Source organism: Xyrauchen texanus, chromosome 6, assembly GCF_025860055.1.
Source record: "Xyrauchen texanus isolate HMW12.3.18 chromosome 6, RBS_HiC_50CHRs, whole genome shotgun sequence".
Taxonomy (NCBI): domain Eukaryota; kingdom Metazoa; phylum Chordata; class Actinopteri; order Cypriniformes; family Catostomidae; genus Xyrauchen; species Xyrauchen texanus.
In genome coordinates, this window is record NC_068281.1 from 25,344,849 (window position 1) to 25,369,463 (window position 24,615).

The following is a 24,615-nucleotide window of genomic DNA, read 5'->3' on the forward strand; positions in this document are numbered from 1 at the left end:
TTATTGTGTCCAGATATGCTGCTCTGGTTTTCCCAGGTCTGTTTTTATGGGCTAGCAGTGAATGATTGTATCAGGATTGATTTTTCCAAGCTATCATGTCAAAACATATCTCATATAAAGACATGTACTTCAAAGAAATAAGAAAGGTTGTATAAATGTGTGGTGTGCTGCGAGGGACTGGCTCATAAATCAGGGTACATATCCGCTGGCATTCCAATTTCCTTCTATGAGTGTATGGCTCCCTGGATATGTGTCCTGTTTTGAAGGCTGTATGACATCATAGAGGCGAAGGTACCATTGCTGATTAGATTATGGAGGGGTGTAAATTGAGGTAGATAATATTGCGTTGAATAAAAGGAGGGAAATTAAACCTATTCCTTTCTATTTTATATATGTAGGTTATGTGCACAAAGCTGTAAAATATTTCTGCTATTAATTGAAAATTAGCAGGAAATACAGTTGACATTTTTTCCAATTGAATCTTCATTGCAGTTGCTGGTAATGGAAATCCTAGAAAGATTGGATGTCTTTTCATGACCTGTCCTGTGCCACAACACTACAAAACAGCTCAGGAGACCCCTTGTGGAGGAAGTCTGCCATCACAACAGTTGGTCTTTTGCTGAATCGTTTTAGACACCTTTGATTTCTTGCTTTTGACAAATGCAGTCATGATGCAATTACAGTACATTGTATTCTGGAGGCAACGATTCAGTCAATGTGATTGAGAAACCAAAACAAATATTCATTAAGTTTTCTGACATTACTTTTGGAAAGATCTAACAGCAGCATCCAGGGGAGATAAGTTCTGAAATTGAAATACAAATGCAATGCCCTGAAACCATTATCATAATTTGCAATATTATAACAAGTTAAAAAAGATTATTCTCGTTCATTGTTGTAAATATTCAGTGAAGGGAAGTTTTAAATAAATAATCTCAGCGAAGGGAAGTTTTTAAATAAATAATCTCAGCATGATCTCAGCACAATTACCCGAGGCTATAATATGCCATCGAGTGCTTGCTGAGTATATCAGTTGTTGTATGCAGGGATGGGGAGTAATGGAATACATGTAACAGGATTACATATTTAAAATACAAAATATAAGTTACTGTATTCCACAACTTGATAACTTGATAAATAATTAGTAATTCGAATACAGTAACATTCAAATAGTATTTTGATTACTGAAGAGATTACTTTGCATTTTATTGTCATTTGTTTCATTTAATATTTAGTCCTTTCAGATGGAAAACATTTTACATATAAATGATCTCGATCCAAAGTGCATTTGAACAGCGGTGAAACACTTTCTTATGATGTGTTACATTCATACGAGCAGACAGAGAAGTACGTTTGAAGTAAGTTTGGAGCAGAAGAAATAGAAATAAACCTTGTGTAAATTGTCAGCTTTACGCTTAGCTAAAATGCTATTTCAATCCATTTTACATGCACATGTTACCAGACACGATCATATTTTTTTATCAAGAAAATTCACGTTGGATCATAAATTATTTTTTTCTAGTAAGACCTTTGATATTAGGGCAAAAATCCTTAAAACAAGATCAATTTGATCTTGAAACAGCACTGTATAAGATATTTAGGTTTTTATGAGAATGTATTTTTAACATGTGTATTTTGTCTTACTGTACTGGCAGAGATTTTATAGTCAAAGAAGTGAAAAAATCTACCAGTGCTGAAGAAGTAATCCAAAGTATTTAGAATAAGTTACTGACCTTGAGTAATCTAACGGAATAAGTTAAAATGACATTTTACAGCATGTATTCTGTAATCTGTAGTTGAATACATTTCAAATGTAACCCTCCCAACCTTGACCCTGATATAGAGGGAACTCACAAGATGAGGTTTAGGCATGGGAGCAGAACACGCAGCAGCCTGAACCCTCCAATGTTGGAACCCAAACAAACATTAGAAGAAAGGTAGAAAGAACACCCATGCTGGTTGCAAAAAAAACAAAACACAAAAAACAGCAACAGTAGGTGGTGGTATGTGTCAAAGGTGAGGAATATGCCATAACTCCAAATAATAAGAAGATCATTAAACAGATTTTGCTGTGATATGACCATGACTCCTGTCCTATTTACAGGGTCATAATAAAGAAGAGCTTTTGTAGTCAAAACAAGTGGAAAAACTCTACCATTGCTGAAGAAGTAATCAAAAGTATGTAGAATACATTACAGACAATGAGTAATCTAATTAAAAAATTACAAATTACATTTTACAGAATGTATTCTGTAATCTGCAGTGGAATACATTCCATTCCACAAGTAACCATCCCAACCCTGGTTTTACGTTAATTTACGTCAAGAAAGATCAATCTGTGATTAAATTAATAATTAGTGTGCCAACACTACAGCTTAAATAAAACTATATATTTTTCTAAATATTATATTATATATATATATATATATATATATATATATATATATATATATATATATATATATATATATATATATATATATATATATATATATATATATATATTTAAACTAGACATTTATATATAAATAGGTATATCAATGAGTCAAAAACAGTGATAAACTAAATATGTTAATATAACTAGGCTAAATGGTTTGCTTTTAAAAAATAAAACTTGAAAAAATTCAGTAAAACAGCTCAAGTGAATCGATGAATTTTTCATTTGATGTGGTGAACTAAATGATTCGCTAATACGAATTGGAATTCCCAATTCATTGGGAATTTATTCTTACATGTACTGTAAGTGAATCAATAAATCATTCATTTTAACCAGTGACATGAACCGTCGGACTTTTCAGTGATATAAAATGTACTATATATTTTAGCAACATAATGAGACGACGGTTTAAGGTGATGTTTATGGCCTAATCTCGCTCAGCAGTCGCTGCTTATAAAATACATTGGCCCCGTTTACACTTGGCATTAACATGCAATCACCATGATCTGATCAAGCAGATCAGATCATCACCTCTTCAGAACACAGCATGTTTACATTTTCCCCACATCAAGTAACTTTGGTGTCCAGATAACTGATCGGATCCCTTTCCTCCTGCAATATAGTATTCAATAACGTCATCAAATATGCCCCCGCCACCATTATGACTGGAAAGACGTAAACAAAGTATTGCACGTTTCTCCGGTAGTCTGGTACCAACAAGATCAAAATCAAAACGAAAGAAATTCAAAACATATAGTGACCGCAACAACATTTAAGTATAAAGATAAAAGTTGGATAATATGAGAAGATAAGTATAAAGATAAACGTCTCCATCTCAGGGAACCGAGGTTACATGTGTAAATGAAGGGAACAAGAAATTGCAATGAAACGCTTTTGGGGAATGCCTTCTTCGACAACCTAGTTGAAGCCCTTGTATCATAACGTCAATCTTATGATTGGCAATGAGCCCCACCCTTTTAGGCGTGCATTTACCCTGTATACAGTTGAAGTCAGAAGTTTACATACACCTTAGCCAAATACATTTAAACTCAGTTTTTCACAATTCCTGACATTTAATCGTTAGGATCACTTCTTTATCTTATGAATTTGAAATGTCAGAATAATAGTAGAGAGAATAATATATTTCAGCTTTTATTTCTTCATCACATTCCCAGTGGTCAGAAGTTTACATACACTTTTTAAGTATTTGATAGCATTGCCTTTAAATTGTTTAACTTGGGTCAAACTTTCTGGGTAGCCTTCCACAAGCTTCTCAAAATAAGCTGGTGGAAATTTGGCCCATTCTTCCAGACAGAACTGGTGTATCTGAGTCAGGTTTGCAGGTCTCCTTGTTCGTGAATGTCTTTTCAGTTTTGCCCTCAAATTTTGAGGTCAGGGTTTTTTGATGGCCACTCTAGTGCCTTGACTTTGTTTTCCTTAAGCCATTTTGCCACAACTTTGGAGGTATGCTTGGGGTCATTGTCCATTTGGAAGACCCATTTGCGACTGAGCTTTAACTTCCTGGCTGACGTCTTGAGATGTTGTTTCAATACATCCACATAATTTTCCTTCCTCCTGATGCCAACTATTTTGTGAATTGCACCAGTACTTCCTACAGCAAAGCACCCCAACAACATGATGCTGCCACCCCCATGCTTCACGGTTGGGATGTGTTATTCGGTTTGCAAGCCTCACCCTTTTTCCTCCAAACATAATGATGATCATTATGGCCAAACAGTAAATGTTTGTTTCATCAGACCAGAGGACTTTTCTCTAAAAAGTAAGATCTTTGTCCCCAAGTGCACTTGCAAAATGTTGTCTGGCTTTTTTATGGTGGTTTTGGAGCAGTAGATTCTTCCTTGCTGAGCAGCCTTTCAGGTTATGTTGATATAGGACTCGTTTTACTGTGGATATAGATACTTGTCTACCTGTTTCCTCCAGCATCTTCACAAGGTCCTTTTGCTGTTTTTCTGGGATTGATTTGGACTTTTTGCACCAAACTACGTTCATCTCTAGGAGACAGAATGTCTCTCCTTCCTGAGTGGTATGATGGCTGCATGGAACCATGGTGTTTATACTTGCGTAATATTGTTGAACGTGGAATATTCAGGCATTTGGAAATGGCTCCCAAGACTTGTGGACTGGGCTAATTTTATTTGATTTTCCCATGATGTCAAGCAAAGAGGCACTGAGTTTGAAGGTAGGCCTTAAAATACATCCACAGGTACACCTCCAATTTAGTACGCCACCTATCCGAAGCTAATTTTCAAAGGCTTGACATCATTTTCTGGAATTTTCCAAGCTGCTTAAAGGCACAGTTGACTTAGTGTATGTAAACTTCTGACCCACTGGAATTGTGATATAGTAAATTTTTTATAATAATAATTTAATAATAATAGAAAATGTACTTGTGTCATGGATAAAGTAGATCTCCTAAACAAATTGCCAAAACTATAGTTTGATAATATTGAATCTATGGAGTGGTTAAAAAATAGTTTTAATGTCTTCAACCTAAGTGTATGTAAATTTCTGACTTTAACTGTTAGTGGGCGCTTAGTCACCATTTCTTCCGAATTTTCTGAATGAAGGACAAGAACGCATCGCTCGTACCTTGAAACTTTGAAGTAGTAGTGCGGTCAGGTTTCGCAATATCTCCATTCATCTCATGGAACCAAGGTTACATGTGTAACCGGATTCTTATTGGAAGTGCTTGTGACTTCTAGTGGGAGTAAATTGGATAGCAGCCTACACAGGCAGTCATACAAAATTATAACAGTTAGCCCACCCATAATAAGTAGCTCGGGCTCACCTGTTGGGTGTTGGAATAGTAAGGTCTCTAGACAGAGAGGACTCACAAAGCGATGGACGCCACCTCTAGGTTATAAAACCTTGCAAACGTGTTCTGCGAAGACCATTCAGCTGTGAAGCATATATCCTGTAGGAATACACCGTTTGTCCATGCCCATGAAAAGTCCATGCCTCTAGTTGAATGCGCTTTTATGCAAATAGGGTATCTCATGCCTTGTGATTGCAAGTGAGGGCAATCGCATCAGTGATCCAGTGAGAGAGCATTTGCTTGGGAATGGACATGCCTTTTGTGCATCCTCCATAACAAACGAAGAGCTCATCTGACAGTCTATACTGGCGGGTGCGTTCCACATACACGTGCAATGCCCGCACTGGGCATAATAAAAGCGCTAACTACTCATCTGAATTAGACGGTGGGGAAAGAAAGTTTTCAGGTGGACAATCTGAGCCCTAAAGGGCGTGGAATGCACCTTAGCCACTTTTCTGGGTTTGAAGGTGGCTTTTGAAAGCCACGGTCCGAATTCCAGACATGAACTGTCAACTGACAGCACCTGTATATCACCAACCCATTTGACTGAGGCCAGAGCCAACAGCAGTGCAATCTTTAGAGAGAGCACATGCGACTCAACGGATTCCAATTGTTAGAAAGCTCATGAGCACCCTCAGCACCAGATTTAAGTCGAGAACAAGAAAATAGCGGCTGTAAAACCCTTTGTGAGCTTGACAGTCTAGAACAATCTCTATTGTGTCTTTCATGAGAAGATTATGAATTTCTGCCCATAACCGCAGCCTGGTCAGCCGCTCTATAAGCTTTTCCAGCAAGTGTGGACGTTAGTGCTCATCCATATAGGGCAGGAATTCATACTGCACTGGCGAGGATGTTGCATGGGTAGATCGAAGGGCTTGCGCCGGTGCAAGATCTTTTTCGGGTTCTTCCATCTCTACCTCGTGCCCCCACCATACGTCCTCATATTGTCCCTCAAGACTTAACACAGAGGAAGCGGTTGGGAGGGCGTGAGATGTGAAAATGTCTAGAGTGGAGCGTCTTGAGACTTACAGTGAGGGCAATCTGTCTCCATGAGGGCTGCTTCAGTGTGGGTGCAGCCCAGGTAGCAAACACAGCTCTCATGTTGGTCTGACAGAGCGATTTGTCAATCATAAGAACACTTGCGATACGGCATCTTTAAAAAGACATGTACACACAAGTGGCTCTTTATATGAGTTTTTTACCTCACTTGGTTAGAATATTATATACCTGTCAAAAGTTTTGAAACACTCATTCTTATAGTTCTTTTTTTCACATTTTAGAATAATAGCAAAGTTATTTTGCTATTAAAGAGTTTTCGTGACACCGCTGTGTTACATGTGTACTGGTTAGAACGTGAGGGCATACCTTGGGCAAGAGAGCTCAAGTTGATAATTCTTTGGGTAAATATAACATTTTACACAAAATGTTGCAAATTGCATTAAATATGTGTTCACAAGAGTCGTATGTCAAAACTGTATGTTATGGATCATTTTTGAAGGATGTATATGGATTGCATGTGTGGAGTTTGAACTCATTTGTGCACACGTGCAAGAACTGTGTATGTACATTTAGTATTAATCATATCTTATTTAATGCTTTATAGCCCAGAATGTTTTCCAAATAAGTGTAACACGTGTTATAGCTGAAAATATGGCAATTCTATTGTTTTAAACTTTTTTACATGTCTGTGACAGGGCAGAGGGCGGGGGCGGGTCATGATTCTAAACAACCGGTACCGGGTTTCGGCACCAGTGTAAAGGGATTAAGGGAAAGGAGGTGGCGAGAACCGAACTGACAATATAAATAATAGTTTTAATGAGAACTTAAACCAAAAGACACAATCACACACACACATGATGGACAGCTGCCCGTAAACACGCTTTCTCTCTGCACCACCATCCACAGCCGGCCTTTATCCCTCTCAGAGGCTTGATTAGCCTGATAAAGGACCGGGTGTGTGGAATCACGACCCGGCCCCGCCCTCCGCCCTGTCAGAATGTCCTTAAAGCCTGGTTAAAAATAAGTAAAATACTGTGAGTGATTTAAGCATGTATTAAGGTGATGTATGCTGAAGCATATGGGTAGGATAATGCCCTGTTTGTATTTTCTTTTGATGTTAGCCTCTACCATATTTAGTTTTTCTTCCTTTTTTCTTTTTATATAATACAGCCCCATCGACTGTTGTTTTTTTTCCCTTCTTTTTAATAAACAGCCATCAGAATAAAACCCCAAAAGACATTTTTGTATCCTGTGGTGAGAGATAAAAACTATTTCACTAAAGGGCCAAAACAGCAACAGACAAACACTTACAAATGGGAGAAACAGGCAAGTAAACTTAAACATGCCATTAGCCCTTGGAGAGAGGACCGGGCATAATGTGGGCGGAATACTGTATGTGTGATGTCGACCTGCGAATGAAGATATGATATCTGGATGGTATTTAGATTATACTTATCCAGTTTTCCTGACCAACCAAGGCGGCACCATGATGATTCTAATTGCCTGTTTTGTTTTTCTGGTCTTGAGATGCTAAGTAAAAACTGCCAAAATGAGCGATCCAGCGGAGAACAACAACCATTTAAGTTTTAACTGGTGTTAAATTTAATTTCAGGCTTAACTTATGCTGTTGTTGGCCATCATGACAACTCAGAATAATTCATGATATCAACGCAACTAACCTCAGACCATCGCTTCATATCATCTACACGCTCAGGTGAGGCATTGTCTATAAAAAACGGTCACTGGAGACCAGAAATTGAAAACAGTCGAATCGTGGATCACTTCCGCATTTAGGAAAAAGGTGGATATCCGATCACAATGCATGTCCGACTACCTCGGGATCAGGACAAGCAGATCAGAACACATTCCATTCACAAACACTTTTACACTTGACTTTTCAATGCGTATGTGGACAACATCCAGATACAGGTCGCATGTTAATGCCAAGTGTAAATGCAGCCAATGATGGGCTCGAAGGGCACTCTCTATAGGTCTGAGAGGACCACTGAGAGGTCCCATGAGGGAAAGAGGCACGGTCTAGAAGGCTGTGTGCCAGTGCGTCTGTGCCGAGGGGAGCTCCTGTCAAGGCATACCAGAGCGGTCAGTGGGAGGATTCCTGGGAGGCAAACAGATCAACCTGTGCACAGGGGCACTAAGGGAAGGATCACATCCAACATTCCTGGGGGTGGGGCCTCGCTGCGGGGGGAAGCAGGGAGAGCCGTGTCGGGGAGCGGGGCTCCGACCCGAGTTGGGAGCGCTGAAAGGACACTCCAAGCACTTACCTTGGCCGGTGACTGAGGAGGAGGGCCTTTCGGGGCATCCTCAACTTGTCGCCGCCGGTCGGCCGGGGATGAGAAGGCGGGGGGCCGCGTTCGTGATGCCGGAGCTGTAATCGTTTGGTGGCCGCGGGGGTGGCAACTGTGAATTCCGGCGAACTAACCTGAGGAGAGAGGAGACTTCTTTTTTCTTGACAATGTGGGTACCGCGACCCATGCGGGGTGCGGCGAACAGAAAAGAAGGTAGCTAAATATTTACCTCCCGGCCTTCCACCGGGGAGGGAGTGGTCTGTACGCCAGCTCCTGGGTTCCTGCAGTCAGCTCCTACCTCAGGTGTCCCTTCTCAGGGACGCTTGGGAAACCTTTTAGGGGTCTTGGCAGCTGGCCGAGAAGCGGGGGGCGTCGCTCTCCTGCGGGGGGCTCTATGCTGTGGGTGAATAGTAGGCTCGAGCTGGGGTGGAGCCGGTTGTGCTTGGGTTGCCGCAGGGGAATGCCCTCGGCAAACAGACAGGGTGCGCATTCTTGAGTCGTGCCGGGGCAAGATGTGCTGTATGGCCTCTGTCTGTTGCTTCACAGCTGAGAAATGCTGGGTGAAGTCCTCGACGGTGTCACTGCAGAGGCCGGCCTGGGAGATGGGGGCATTTAGGAACCGTGCCGCATCTGCCTCCCTCATCTTGACCAGGTTCAGCCATAGTGTTGTGCTCCGGAAAATTGAGTGTGGACATCGTCTGCCTGATGGGGGATCAGAACTACCCTTGTGTAACTCTTTCAGAGCTACGGTCTGATGGACCTGTGAGAGAGCCATGGCATGAAGTGCGGAAGCGGCCTGCTCGGCAGCGCTGTAGGGTTTATGTCGTCAGTGACGACATCACCCTACAGGCTGGGAAGGGAGTGCCGGGCTAGTCCGCCAGGTGGTAGCGTCCAGCAGGAACAGGTATGCCACGATCGCTTTGTCCACTTGAGGAGAAACAGAGAAAAGGCAGCGGTTGGCGTGGTCTGCTCCCATGCTTGACACGTCCCTTGTTCCCACCCCCCAAGGGAGTCCTTGGTCGGATGCCGGGAACCTAATAAAAACAATATGACGTCCTAGTCGGGCGTCGGGGAGGGATTCATGCAGTCTGATGCTCATGCGCCTTTTGCACGTAACAGCCTGCTCCACCAGCATCAGCAGATAACACGTAACATGGTCAGTGTAGGTGGCGCTATTGAATAGGGACCCCTTGTGTCACTACAATCAACACAACGTCGAGTGAGTGACAGAAGGGGAACGTCTAGGTTAATAGTGTAACCCCCGTTCCCTGATGGAGGGAACGAGACATTGTGTCCCCCTTGCCACAACACTGTACCAAGTCGCTGTAATGGCCAAACCTTGTTCTCGGCTCCTCAGTGCCATATTGCAAAATAAACCATTTAATTTTTGGGTCCTGATTAACCCATTGGGGGTTATTATGCTATAATGGCTGAGGTTGACTGTACATACTTATTAACCTATTTTAATGATCAAAAAGCACACATTTTGATTAAGGTATTTGGATGCCATTTGTAGAAAGTGTCAGTGCTAATTTCAGCTTAACAAAACCATACTCTTTTATGAAATAGCATTTCCTCTTCCCTAATGGAACTGATAGTATGACCTGTGTTCACTTCACTCTCACACTTTTTCTGTTTAGCTGTGGCTGTTATAAAGCTTGAAATAGAGCATTTCCGGTGAAATGTTTTTGACAGCAAAGTTACAAGTTTTAAAGTTTACACTAAGGTCTGCCAAGAGAAAAAAAATAGACTGATTCTGAAGTATTTCGATTGGTAAAGAATGTTGATTATTACTATTAGTCGCATTTACACATATTGTGCAGTCTTTTTCAGGAAAATTAATGCCATTTTTCTGTTTAGAGATCGTGAAATACCGTAAATCAGCTCTGGCAATTTCCCGGAATAAGATGTCTTATCATCACCAGAAAAGTTGTATTTAGATGTCTTATGTGAACAAAGCCGTACAATTACGGGTTTAAACACATATGAGGTAAGGACCTGCTGATGTAAGAAGTCTGCTTTAGGCCAATCACAAAATTGTGATGGAGATGACGCAATTTCTGCGCTGTGATATTTGACAGTTAAACTAATGTGAGCTTAATCTGAGTAGATGTAGAAATTTGTTGACAGCTTTACAGTAAGTTACTGTTCAACAGGATCAGTAAGTGATACTATTACTTGTGATAAAAAAAAAAAAATATCTTTCTGCAGGAATGAATATACAAAGGATCAAAGCCAGGTGACCAGCTAAACATTTTGACAGTTTAAAGGTCATTAACATTAAATGACGTCACACAGTTTTACTGCATTGTGGTTGTGAATAGTGGCAAAATGGATAAAATTCAGAAAACAGTGACATGTGTGAATACGGTTTCAGAACTGGTACATTTACCAGAAAAGGTAATCCAGCAGTTTTACTGCAATTTAACAGGATTTATGTGTGGAACTGTTTTATTTTGTTTATCCTTCGACCTAAATCAGAAAAAAAAGAAATGTATAATTTGTCAACATTATTAACAATTTTGATCTGCAGACTATATAGTAAATGTGAACTCTTTTAAGCAAAGTGAAGTCAGGCCCTTGGGTGGGGTAAATTAGCCTTTAAATGTTTAAAAGGGATAGTTCACCCAGAAATGAAAATGTTTGTCATCATTTACTCACCCTCATGCCATCCCAGATGTGTATGACTTTCTTTCTTCTGCAAAACACAAATTAAGATTTTTAGAAGAATATTTCAGCTCTGTAGGGTCCTTACAATGCAGGTGAATGTTCTTCATTCATGTTCTTCATTCATTCATGAATGTTCTTCTATGTGATTTCTTAAGCTTCAAACTTTTTGCACCCATTCACTTGCATTGTATGGACCAAAAGAGTTGAGAAAATCTTCTAAAAATATTCAGGAATTCAGCATATGAAAGAAAGTCATACACATCTGGGATGGCATGAGGTTGAGTGAATGATGAGATGTATCCAAGTTTGGGGAGTAAACAAATACATGTAATGGGATTACATATTTAATATACAAAATATAAGTAACTGTATTCCACTACAGTTACAATTTAAATAATTGGTAATTATACAGTTACATTCAAATAGTATTTTGATTACTGAAGAGATTACTTTGTATTTTATTGTCATTTGTTTCATATAATATTTAGTCCTTTCACATGGAAAACATTTATACATATAAATGATCTGATAAAGTGCATTTGAACAGAGGTGAAACACTTTCTTATGATGCGTTACATTCATACGAGCAGACAGAGAAGTACGTTTGAAGTAAGTTTGGAGCAGTAGAAAGACAGTTTTACACCAAGCGAAAATGCTATTTCTATCCATTTTACATGCACGTTACCAGACACGTTCAGATTTTTTATCAAGAAAATTCACGTTGGATCATAATTTCATTTTTTCTAGTAAGACCTTTGATATTGGGGCAAAAATCATATTCTTGATGATAATTTTTATATTGTTTTCCTATAAAAATAGAAAAAATCCTTAAAACAAGATAAATTTGATTGATCTTGTTTTAGAAACAGCACTGTATAAGATATTTTGGTTTTTCAGAGAATGTATTTTTAATTTTGTATTTTGTCTTACTGTACTGGCAGAGATTTTATAGTCAAAACAAGTGAAAAAAATCTACCAGTGCCGAAGAAGTAATCCGTATTCAGAATATGTAACTGACGTTGAGTAATCTAATGGAATACGTTACAAATTACATTTTACAGCATGTATCCTGTAATGGAATACATTTAAAAAGTAACCCTCCCAACCCTGCTTGTATCTGACAACAGACTTTTTAAACAGCAATGGCAGTAAACCTAAGAATTATAAAGCTTGACACTAACTATTTTTTCAAGCACTTAATGGTCAGTCAAGCATACTCACTCTTTGAAGGGAAACAACTCAACATAATGAGGCCATTGTTCATCTGTCTCCCAGAGGAAAATGGTAGCTCGTCGATCAGTCTGGCATACTCCTCCTTAGCCCAGTTTGCTCTCAAAAACTTACTTTGAAGTCTGCTCTTAAAATGAATGAGAGAACTCTATCATCTTACAAACAATGGAACAGTTTGACAGCCACTGCCAACAATTCAGGGTTTGTTAACCAGTTTAACACTGTTCAATAATCAATGATTTCATTTCATTTTCATTTGAGAGTCATTTGACAGAATTAATTCACTTCAATTAAATCAGTGACTTTTACAAACGACGATTACAGCAAAACAACTGCTAAAACAAAATTGTTTTGATGCACAATTTATTAAATCACAAATGGGGAAAAAACAAAGTTTCCATAAACTACTTATTATTTAAAAACAAGAATATAATCATGTGGCAGGGCGGAGGGCGGGGCCGGGTCGTGATCCTACACACCCGGTCCCGTATTAGGCTAATTAATCCTCCGAAAGGGATAAAGGTCGACTGCGGAGGATCTTGCGGGTGAGAGGGATCGTTTACGGACATGTCCACCATGTGTGTGTTTGTCTTTTGTTTGAGTTTAAAATTAAACTATTATTTGTATCGTCAAGCCGGTTCTCGCCTCCTCCTTTCCACTGATCCCTTTACAAATAATTTCAAATCCTTTTTTTATATGTGTATTTTTAAAGATTGCATATGTCCACAGCAGTAGAAGACAGTAGTAAATAATCCAGATGCCATAAATATAACAAACATGAAATATAAAAATGACAGTTATATAGAATTATTGATGTGGGTGAAATGTAACAATGGTTTGTAAAAGTGAATTGTTAAAGGGATAGTTCACCCAAACATGAAAATTCTCTGATTTACTCACCCTCATCTCCAGTGGTTAAATGGCTTCTAAAGTGACACAATCGCTTTTGGTGCGAAAAATATAAATATTTAAGTACTTTTTAACTATAAACCATCGCTTCTGGTCAGCAGCAGTATGCGCGTGTGACATAATCACGTTGGCATGTTCACATGAGAACTGATGCATATGTGACACACCCGGAAGAGCAGCGCTGTTTACAACTGAGAAGTAGGAATGCTGTACAGAAGATTTGTTGGCTTTGATTTAGATCTGTACTTATCCTGGATGTCTCAACTGAAAGAAAAACATGAGAAAACGTCCATAACAAGACAAAGCGAATATGTATTATGAGGGCCATTTGAACTCAGTACTTAAATATTGATCTCTTTTACACCAAAAGTTATCATATATCTTTAGAAGACATGCATTTAACCACTGGAGTTGTATGGATGACGTTTATGCTGACTGTCTGCGTTTTTGGAGCATCAAAGGGTCTAATCACCATCCACTTGCATTTTAAGGACCTGCTGTGCTGAGATATTTTTCTATTTTTCTTTAAATTTGTTCTGCTGAAGAAAGAAAGTCAAACACATCTGGTATGGTATGAGGGTGAGTAAATGATGAGAGAATTTTCATTTTTGGGTGAACCATCCCTTTAATAATGGCTTTTCAAATATGTGTCCATTGTAGTGGACACCATGCAGCAGAGGGTTAAATGAAATAAATTCTCTAATAAATATTTATTCCAAAATGTATTTATTAATGATAGTAAATGCATTAATAACTCATTCAGACTTTATAATGTTTAGATTATACAGTGTAATACAGATTGCCCGTGACATCTAAAGGGGTCAAACATCTCCAACAGAATCATACTTTATCACCATATAAACACACGAGCAAACATCATATCTCTTCATACAATATAAGTATGGAAAAGTACACACAGCAAGACAAGTAGTAACATGGTCAAAATTTTAGGTTTGGTCCATAGTTGCTTTCCCATTAAGCAATCCCATTGAATTATTTACAAAATGAAGCTATTTTCATGCTGGATGAAAATTCTGTCATCCTCAATGTCAGTTTTTTCCATACAATGAAAGTGAATGGTGATTGAGGCTGTCGCTCTGCCTGATCTCCACAGAAGAATGAAAGTCATACAGGTATGGAACAAGTTAAAGGTGAGTGAATGATGACATAAATGTTGTTTTGGGGTGAACAGTGCCTTTAAGTGCCTGTTCTAGGTCAAGTACACACACACACACACACACACACACACACACACACACACACACACACACACACTACACTTTCTCTCTTGAGCTGGAGGTCTGCCAGACTGCAGGATTACAAGCTGATTCTCTATCACAGAGTGCTCCATATATCCCTAACTCCCCATCAGTCAGTGTGAAAGGGGAAGGCAGAATAAAGGGCTGCATGGCTTCTTAGATGAGAGAATGTCCCTTATCCCCAATATCAACTGTTACCCTCCTGAATGTCCAGCCACTTACATCACCTCTCCCTGTTGATGTCTTTGGTCAGGGTATTGTTGGTGGAAGAGGCTGACCTCTCTGCAAGATTAGAGGAAGCAGCTGTTTGGGTCTGGCTGAGCCTTTGTCTGACCAGGCTGCGCTGGAGCTCAGCTCTCCTGGATAGGGCAGCCCTGAGCTGGCCACGAAACTCCTCAATCCTCCCTTGCAACTCTCGGAGCTCTTCTTCCCATGGTGTAGAGTGTCCAGAGCAGGCTGGGGGTGAGAGCACCAAACTGAGACTGAGATTAGGACCACCATTGGAGCACAACTGGGTGGGTGGACTGCCCACCAGCCCCCTCCTGCCTCTTTCTGGTCCAGGGGAGGGAGCTTGCAGTTGATAGCTGTTGAGTGTCTCTAGGTTGAAGTGGACACGCTTATTATGCTCCTTGGCCTCACGACCAGCCTTGGCAGTCTGATTGTTCCACTTGGTTGTAGAGGAGGAAGGGGACGTTGAGGATGTGGAGGGTGGAGGAGAAGAGGAGGCAGGTGTTGGCAGGCGGTGAAGATTGCAGTTTTCTGATAGGCACAAGGTGGGACTGAAAGGAAGGCACAGCACCAATCAGTTTTACAAGCTGCACAGCACTTCACAAACCAACTCTAAAATCAATGACAACACAGAGCCACTTCAATATGCCATCAATGTGGCAAATGGAACGGTATCCACACAGCTTTCTTTTACTGGAGAGATACTGATACTGGCTGATATTGATTTTTGTCCTTTGTTTTGCAGTTTCTTTTACAGTTTCTTTTTATTTTTTTACATAACGCTGAATGCACACATTTGTTTGAGGCTCAAAGACGATAGTAATTCTTACATTAGCGATACAGGGATACTGTACTGTCAGACAGTCATTTTTGCAAATAAACCCAGATTGATCAACCTTGTATTCAGTGTTTGGTAAAGTACTTACATTTTTTTTTATCATGTAATCACATTATTAATTATTTTTAGTTACTTTTCTTCATAAATTTTTTTTACAGAAAAGTTTTTATTTTGAAATCGCTGAGGAAAAAAAAAAGTATATTTCCTCCCTGTTCACTGTTGCATGCAAGTCATACACTCAGCACCAGTGTTTCCCCTTTACAACAACTTGTTATAGGGTGCAGCTAGAAATGCACACAAACAAAAAAATTATTAATTCATGTTTTAAATGTATTTTACATAAATATTATTTTAGAAATAAGTGTAACCCAGTGTACTTAAAGGTAACTTCTTTGAAGGTCATTAACTGTAAACTGGTTACAAGAATTTAAAATGAAATGCATTACACTACTTGTAGTAATGAGGGTATAATCTGATTACACCCAACACTGCTTGTATAACACTGAAGGGGTTTATTTTGTGAAAGTGACCCACTGACTGTACATTATTGCATGGCTAATTACCAAATAAGTAAACAAAAGGTCATGAAATGTTCATTTTAATAATTATATATATATATATATATATATATATATATATATATATATATATATATATATATATATATATATATATATATATATATTTTTTTTAGGTGAAAAAAGTGGCCTAAAAACTAGCACAGCTATGTAGGAATTCAGTTGCCTGTGGAAAAAAAATGTGGTGTAATATTTAAACTGGTTTATGGAATGAGCTAACCATAAACTGCTTACCATCTGTCTGTGCTCTCAGCCTCTGATTTCCTCTCATCCTCGCAATGCATATTTAATGCACGGTGGATTTTCTGTAGTAATAAAAAAAAGGCCACAGAACCACACTCAATGCTGAATATACTTTTACAATTGAACATGTGCACCACAAATAACCCACAGACTTGTGCTTTCAATTTTATAACACTAGAGGGTGCAGGTGCCCCTATTTTGTATCACAGGAACAAAACGGTTACCCCTTGTACCTTGAGAGTATTCTGCAAAATACAGAAATTTTGAACATAATTTAAACTCTCCCAATAAGTAAGCTTTCTTTGGAAGTGCATGCAGTTGGCAAGTTGGCACTACTATAGCATCATAAACATAGTTTTATTTGCAAATAACATTGGGGAGACCTAGGCTAGCTGTCACAAATATCTAGTCAGGACAAGTTGTAACATGTTTTAAATATTTAACATGTTGACAAATGATCAATTACAACAATCGTTGGCAGAAGAAATAATTTGATATTTCTTATAATACCAGTTTTGCTGTTACATGAATTGTTATGTCTTTCATAATTGTATAAATGTTTACTTTTTACTGAAAAGACTATAATTGGCTGCAAGTGATGTTAGCCATTCTGGAACTTAATCCACACACCCTCTTTTAAAAACCCTGCCCTCCAAAGATACAGCTGAGACTGCCACCAAGCAGAAGTGCAAAGGTTGTCTACTCACTGTTGCAGTGATGGACAGTAGCGTCACTACAAATAGCCAAACTATTAGCTTAACTACATTTCTGAGTAGCGAGGTTGTAGCTTCACTAGTTTTTAAATCAAGTTGCTTTTCAGAAGTGAAGCTACACTGGCGGCCAAATTTTTTGAATAATGTACAGATATTGCTCTTATGGAAAGAAATTGGTACTTTTATTCACCAAAGTGGCATTCAACTGATCACAATGTATAATCAGGACATTAATAACATGAAAAATTACTATTACAATTTGAATTAAATTTTTCAGAACTTCTTAAACTACTTCAAAGTGTCCTTGTTGTACATGTTTAGTTGTACATCTGTGCCTTCCACATCTCTTTCTGTCCTTGTTAGAGCCAGTTGTCATTTGAATACTGTAGTGTACACCTTTGTATGAAATCTTCAGTTTTTGGCCATGTCAAGCATTGTATGGCATTCATTCCTTAAAACAATGATTGTTTGATGAGTTTCTAGAGAAAACTGTTTCTTTCTTGCCATTTTTTACCTAATATTGACCTTAAGACAAACCAAATAGCTTTCAGCTGTGTTTGATATAATGGCAAGTGATTTTCTAGTACTTCTGTGTACAAATTTGAAGGCTACTTATTGGATCAATACAAGTAAATGTCATATTATGCATTACTTTACAGAGAGCTTACAACCTACTAGTTAAGTCTTATCTTAAGAACAGGTGGTGGAACTAAATTAAGCACTGACTTAATTACAAACTCTCTAGTTGTTACTAAGCCCTCAGTGTGAACTTTACATCTCAACTTAAGTGAGACCTTACGCACAGCTACTACAACCCTACCCTGATGTTTACTATCGGCAGTTTTGAATCAGAACTAAAGATGTCAGACAAATTAATCATTATTCTGAGTCGGATCTTTACAATGAATTGGTCGCACATGGTAGAAAAGAGGTCTGAATTGGTTCACAATTCAGTCTGAATTATTCATTAAGCTCACGTGCATGCTGGTGAATCATTTGGTGAGCACTCTCACTTGCCAAAACACTCACTGAATATTTTAAAGTAGGCCTTTTTCACACTCAGGTTTTGCAATGTGGAAGTAAACGTTTGCAGAGTAAACTTCAACAGAGGTGAATGGAAGAGAATGTGAGATCACAGCAAATAATATTTTCACTTAACATTTGCTCCAAGACCAAAAGAAAAAATCCATTACTACGTATTAATGACTTTCCAGAAGAGGACAAAAATATAGAGCAGTGGATTAATGGTGCACTTAACGATTCCTGAGAAATACTGTTGATATTTGAACTCAACTGTCAAAACAAATACACCTCTCCCTTCAGTGCTTCTTTGGAAGCTCCGCCCCCCCAAATTCATGCACGCGATACGGTTTTACACACACCAGCTCCAGCTCCAGACACTCACAACTCTCCTGCTACTAAATCTAACATCACAACAACAGCATATATGGGTTCTGTGAAACAGCAAAATGTATGTTGCCTGCCTATCAAGAAGAAAAAGAGCAACTTCTGCATCCGTCTTCAAGCCTTGACTTATCATAATAGAAAGTTTGCATCAGCCAGATCTGCTTTCGCTCTTCTAATACATTTCCCACTCGCCCTACCCTCACCCCCCATCCTGTTCACGCACAAGAACCACCCCCTGTTGCTGACTGGCTGGAGTAGTGTTGTGTGGATCAGTCCAATACACTTTGTTTTTGTCCCATTTACAGATCCAGGGCTGTGTAAAAATACTAGGTTTGTTTTCATCCCACCCACAGAACAGACAGCTAGAAGACTGTGAGGAGTTATTTGCAGAATTTGACAAAAAGTGTATTGGATTAGAACTAATGAGTGCAGACAGACAGAAAGCGCATAAAAGTCTGCTGATTGGCTGATCAAGGAATTTTACAATGGTTTGTGGCCACATTGTTGTTTGCTGTTTACAAAGTCTAATGCTAAACCGGCGAGATATCTCAGGACACTTATTTTAAGAAAATGTTCTGCATACTATTTCATAAACAAACAAACAAACACGTAAAGCACATTGAATGTCAGATTTTATTGTGACAACTCCTAAGAAATATTCACTAGAGTAAAAATTTTGATAACTTGCCCAGGTCTCCCCTATGTGTTTTTGAAGGTTATTAAACCGTCCTGCTGCTTTTTCAGTTGTAGCATATGGTGGCACAAACTCACCTGACTGGTGTGGAGCCAGTATTTGAATCTCTGCTGGTGGCGGAGGTGAGGCAGGATGAATCTGAAGAAAGCGTGCTCCCCCAGCAGAGTGAGTAAAGCACCCACCACCCCCACACACAACAGCACGAACAGCCCCGAGAAATGCTGGATACCCATCTGTAGCGTCTGCGCACACAATATAACAAACAAAATCACACACAGACAAACAAGAGAGGATCTCTGTCATTACAATAAATTACAGCTCTACTGCTGAGTGCAACTTAAACAGTACTTCATTTGAGTGGGTCTATCATTCCAGAGAGCAAGTATTATCATCAATAAGAATAGCTGAAAGTCAAGTTATTGTCCCTCCATCCAAATTTGCATATTTCCCTGCTACACATTATCTAAAAAGCAGTGTGTCAAAGTATTGTGTCTGAATACAAGTATTTATGATACAACTGGCAGATAATAGTTTTTAATATTATAAAAAACATATGATTAATTTTGGCTTTATTACAATGACAATACTGCATTACAATGACAATACTGTATACAGTATATCTTTATAAAATAATGCTCACCATTTTTCATACAGAGTATAATGGGTGTTTAGTCTTAGTCTATGATCTCTCCTGTGACAGACTGATATGCCTTGACTATACTCAGGTTAAAAGAAAACAGACATAGTTTCAGTAACTCTAAAATCCATAATGTATTCATTTTTTTCCAGTGTTAGCATAGTAGTTGCTGCATTTTTTCTTTCTAGTGCAGAATAGGTACCAAGAAAGTTGTTCTTTGTGGTTACATTTTACTTATTTAACCATGCCCAAACATTTTTTTTACGGTTGTTGTTAGTATACCATAGGTCAAAGTTAGTAACTAGCTCAAAGTGAACTCTTCACTAAATTCAGTACATTCTATGAACGTACAGGAATTCAGATGCAGCCTTTGAACCCTCACCCCCATCAATATGGAGGAGCTCTGCACACTGTGTACACCTCTAAGGGACAGAGCAGTTAGGCAGAAGACCTGCCTGACCCATTGTTATTTTCCCCTTGGGCGCTGGAAGCACTGACTTCCACAGAGAAATCCGTCCTCCGCCATGGCTTTGATCTGGAGATAGAAGGACTCCTGCTGGCCAGAACTAATAACAATTTTATAAAATATCACCATTCTAATTTAGTCACATTGATTTTGCATAGTTGGAAAGGGAAAAATGTGTGGGACACACTTTGTGAAATAAGACACTACTTTCCAAAAGTCGTATTCCCATATAGTCCTCGCATTCTGAGGGGCCCTGACTCTGTTGATTATTGAGTTGCATGCACAGTAGACAGAAAATACAGTAGGACGCACTGATTACATGATGGATTGGCAGTGGAAAGACACTGCAGGAGATTTGCAAGTTCAACGGCTTTTCTGTGAGGTGAAAGAAAGTTTTTAGAACTGAACTCCCACTACATTTAAGCAGGCTCAATAACCCCACTGCTGAAAAAACCTGCACTTAACCCCACACAGACAGAACACTACAGACCAGTCTCTCTCATCTCATTCATGGCAAAAACGCTTGAAAGGGCAGTTTTCAATCAGATCTCTGCCTATCTCTCACAGAAAAAGCTGCTGGATGACAATCAGTCAGGCTTCAAAAGTGGACACTCCAGGCTGAGACTGCCCTGCTGTCTGTCACGGAGTCACTGAGACAGGCGAAAGCTGAATCCAGATCATCCATTCTGATTCTGCTGGACCTTTCTGCTGCCTTTGACACAGTCAACCATCAGATCCTACTCTCCACCCTCTCTAAACTGGGCATCACCGGAACTGTGCTTGGCTGGTTCAACTCCTATCTCTCAGAAAGGTCCTTTGAGGTAGCCTGGAGAGGGGAGGTATCCAAGCCACATCAGTTACTTACTGGGGTACCTCAGGTATCAGTGCTTGGGCCACTTCTCTTCTCCATATACACAACATCATTAGGACCCATCATCCAGTCACATGGTTTCTCTTACCACTGCTACGCTGATGACACGCAACTCTACTTGTCTTTCCAGCCCAACAACACCACAGTGACCGCTCGAATCACTGCCTGTCTGACAGACATCTCAGCCTGGATGAAGGAACACCACCTGCAACTCAACCCAGTCAAGACCGAACTCCTTGTCTTTCCAGCCAACCCTGCTGTTGAACACAACATCACCATGCAGCTGGGTCCAACTTCAGTTTTGCCTTCTAAACGGTCAGAAATCTAGGCGTAACCATTGATGATGAGCTAAATTTCGCAGACCACATCTCAAAGACTGCAAGATCATGTAGATTTACACTCTACAATATCAGGAAGATAAGACCTTTCTTCTCTGTACATGCCACACAACAGCTCGTTCAGTCACTTGTCATAACTAGACTGGACTACTGTAACGCTCTCATTGCAGGCCTTCCTGCATGTGCTATTATACCTTCTGCAAATGATCGAGAATGCAGCAGCATGTCTGGTCTTTAATGAACCAAAGAGAGCACATGTTACACCACTCTTTGTCTCTCTCCACTGGCTGCTGGTTCATGCACATACTAAATTCAAGGCCCTGATGCTGGCATACAAAACAGTCACTGGGTCTGCTCCAGCATACCTAAAAACATTTATGCAGAGCTACGTTCCCACCAGAAGCCTGCGGTTGGCTAAGGAACGTCGCCTTGTCATACCAAAACAAAGAGGCTCCAAAACACTTTCCCGAACTTTCAGTTTCATCATACCACGTTGGTGGAATGACCTTCCCAACTCAATCCGTGAAGCTGACTCACGGCTAAAAACACATCTTTTCCAAGAGCACTTTACCAGTAACTAAACAAAATTAAATAATAATTATTTACAATTCTTGTTGCACTTAAATCTGTTTTGTATACTATTTTGATGTGGCACTTTTCGTACCACTGTCTCCTTAAGATGATTAGCTTATGTTTTCCTCTTTTGTAAGTCACTTTGGATAAAAGTGTCTGCCAAATGAATAAATGTAAACTCCAGTCTAGAATCATGGAATCACTTCCCTCACATTCATGCTATGGTAAAATATTTAATAAATTGTTTAAAATTTGAATCTCCCACACAAACCCGACTTGATATATCCCACGCGATTTACTCTTTCAATATGACAGAAATCTAGAAAGTCAAACAGACAATATTTCAACGCAAAATAAACAGAAAAGTATAAGAGAGGGCTAAATTGCCCAAAATAACATCACCCACAATACAAATACTTGTGCATGACTTCACCACTTGTGATGATCACACGTCTCATTGTTCATGTAGGGAGAGATTTGCAATCATTGGTCATCTAAAATTGCACATATTGGGATTGCAGTACCATGTTTAGTGTCACTTCATCCCTCACAGTCCTGCTATCTCTGCTTGTTAATTTGTTCATTTTCAACATTTAACAGGATTTGCTACAGCCCTTTTTTATTATGTCTATTCCCTTGAGAGAGTTAAAGAAGAGGATAGTGGCAAAATGCACACGCAAAAAAGCATACATGCAAACTCGTCAGCCTCTGCTAAGCTCTGGCTGACCTTAGAGGCCATCTGAAGTTCAGTGCTCACTGCAGTTTGTGATAACTAATCCAAATGCCACTACTGGTTTTGCAGAAGAGCATATCTTGTCTGCTTCCCTGATTCCCTCAGCAATTGAAAAAAAGACAAAGGCTATTTACACCAATGACCCTAGGAGAGTTTCCAAAATTTCCAAGGGACCCCTATTTTAACATTAAAAATCGCGAATGACCAGGGGTTTAAAGTAACGAATTATAAATACTCACGTTCCTGTAATTAACTACTTTTTCCCAATAATTGTACTTTTATTTTATATTACTTTTAAATGTTATACTTTTACTTTAAATTGGGTATATTTTAAGTGCTGTAACTGTACTTTTACAGCGCTATTTTCCCACCGTCTGTGTTCCCTACTTCCCTGTCCTGAATGTATTTTTATCTGAATGAGCTGCGCTTGTGCAAACAGCGTTGTCAAGGGCCAATCACAAATCTGTATCGTTTGCTCCCCTTTAGTTTTACATTTAAAGTGTTTAATTAATCTTTTCATGCACTTAATTACAGGAGATATTTAGACTGTTGTTCATTCCTGTTTCTGAACTCTCTGAATTCAGACACTTACTTAGACAACTCTCTACATTGTACTTTATTCAAACACGTAACAAACTTGACATTTTGCTACATTTGTATATAGGGAATTAAGGGTATTACATTATGTACGGTAAGCAGAGGGAAGCAACACACGTAACACTATGCAAAATGCAAATGAGATGCTGCGACATCAAGGATATGTGAATTAGCGTATGACGTCATCTAGTGACATTTAGCGACTTTTTGAGCAGGCTTTAGCTAATTCCATTGAAACTAGTTGGCAACACTGAGATCTGTGGAGAATGCCTGAACATCATGGCCGCACCTGAAAGCGATTTTCACTGTGAAAAAGGTCAATTTCTTTACTGTGTCTTGTGCGTTTATTTGAAGAAACATACTTTAAGTAAATTTCATATTTCTGCTTACTAAATTCAGTGTCTATAATGTAGCCTGTTATTCAACTATCTATCACCGAGATTATTGGGCTGCTGTGAGAGATTAAAATGATCTACATGTTTAGCGGAAAAAAGAGAAATGTCCTTGATCCAACTTTTGAGTAGTGTTCTATATTTAGCCTATGTTATACATCTAGAAGTAGTTCATTTCAGCGATCGCGATAGCAAGACAGCCACTGGCTGTAGGTTGACATTTACTTTTTATTTCGATGATATCTGTAACTGTGCACTGTCTGATTGACAGGCGGTTAATGTTTGTAGCTTTACATGTGCGTGCTCTAAGAGCGCTAGTTTGCGCCTAAATGATGCCCGTCCTGGTGAGGATTTAATGTAAACGCAGTTATGTCTAAAGTGAACTGTAAACAGTGGGACAAAAAGCGTATTTGTATCAAAATGTCAGACTTGAAGTGTAGGCCTACATGCACGTGAATTGAGCAGTCTAGTAGGCATGGCTATTAATCAAACAACAATAACAAGGAAACGAAAAAAAACACTCACTACATTTGGCTGTATAACTTGAGTAGCTTTAAAAGTATTAATGTAATAGAATTAAACATTTAAAATTTGTAATATTAAGAATAATACTTTTTTTAATAATACCGACCTCAGATGTAGAGAGTGTGTTAATTGGTAT

General features: G+C 39.1%; 1 protein-coding gene across 1 annotated transcript in view; it reads right to left on the reverse strand.

Moving 5' to 3' along the window:
• Positions 1-13,836: 13,836 nt before the first annotated feature.
• LOC127644758 (glutamate receptor ionotropic, NMDA 3B-like) overlaps positions 13,837-24,615 on the reverse strand; it is a 58,187-nt gene continuing 47,408 nt past the window's right edge. Inside the window, exons 7-9 of the mRNA XM_052128126.1 lie at positions 19,425-19,589; positions 16,525-16,595; positions 13,837-15,425 (exon numbers count right to left, since the gene is read on the reverse strand). Of these exons, the coding sequence (XP_051984086.1) occupies positions 14,870-15,425; positions 16,525-16,595; positions 19,425-19,589 (792 nt within the window). The 3' untranslated portion in view covers positions 13,837-14,869. The remainder of the gene's footprint in view (positions 15,426-16,524; positions 16,596-19,424; positions 19,590-24,615) is intronic.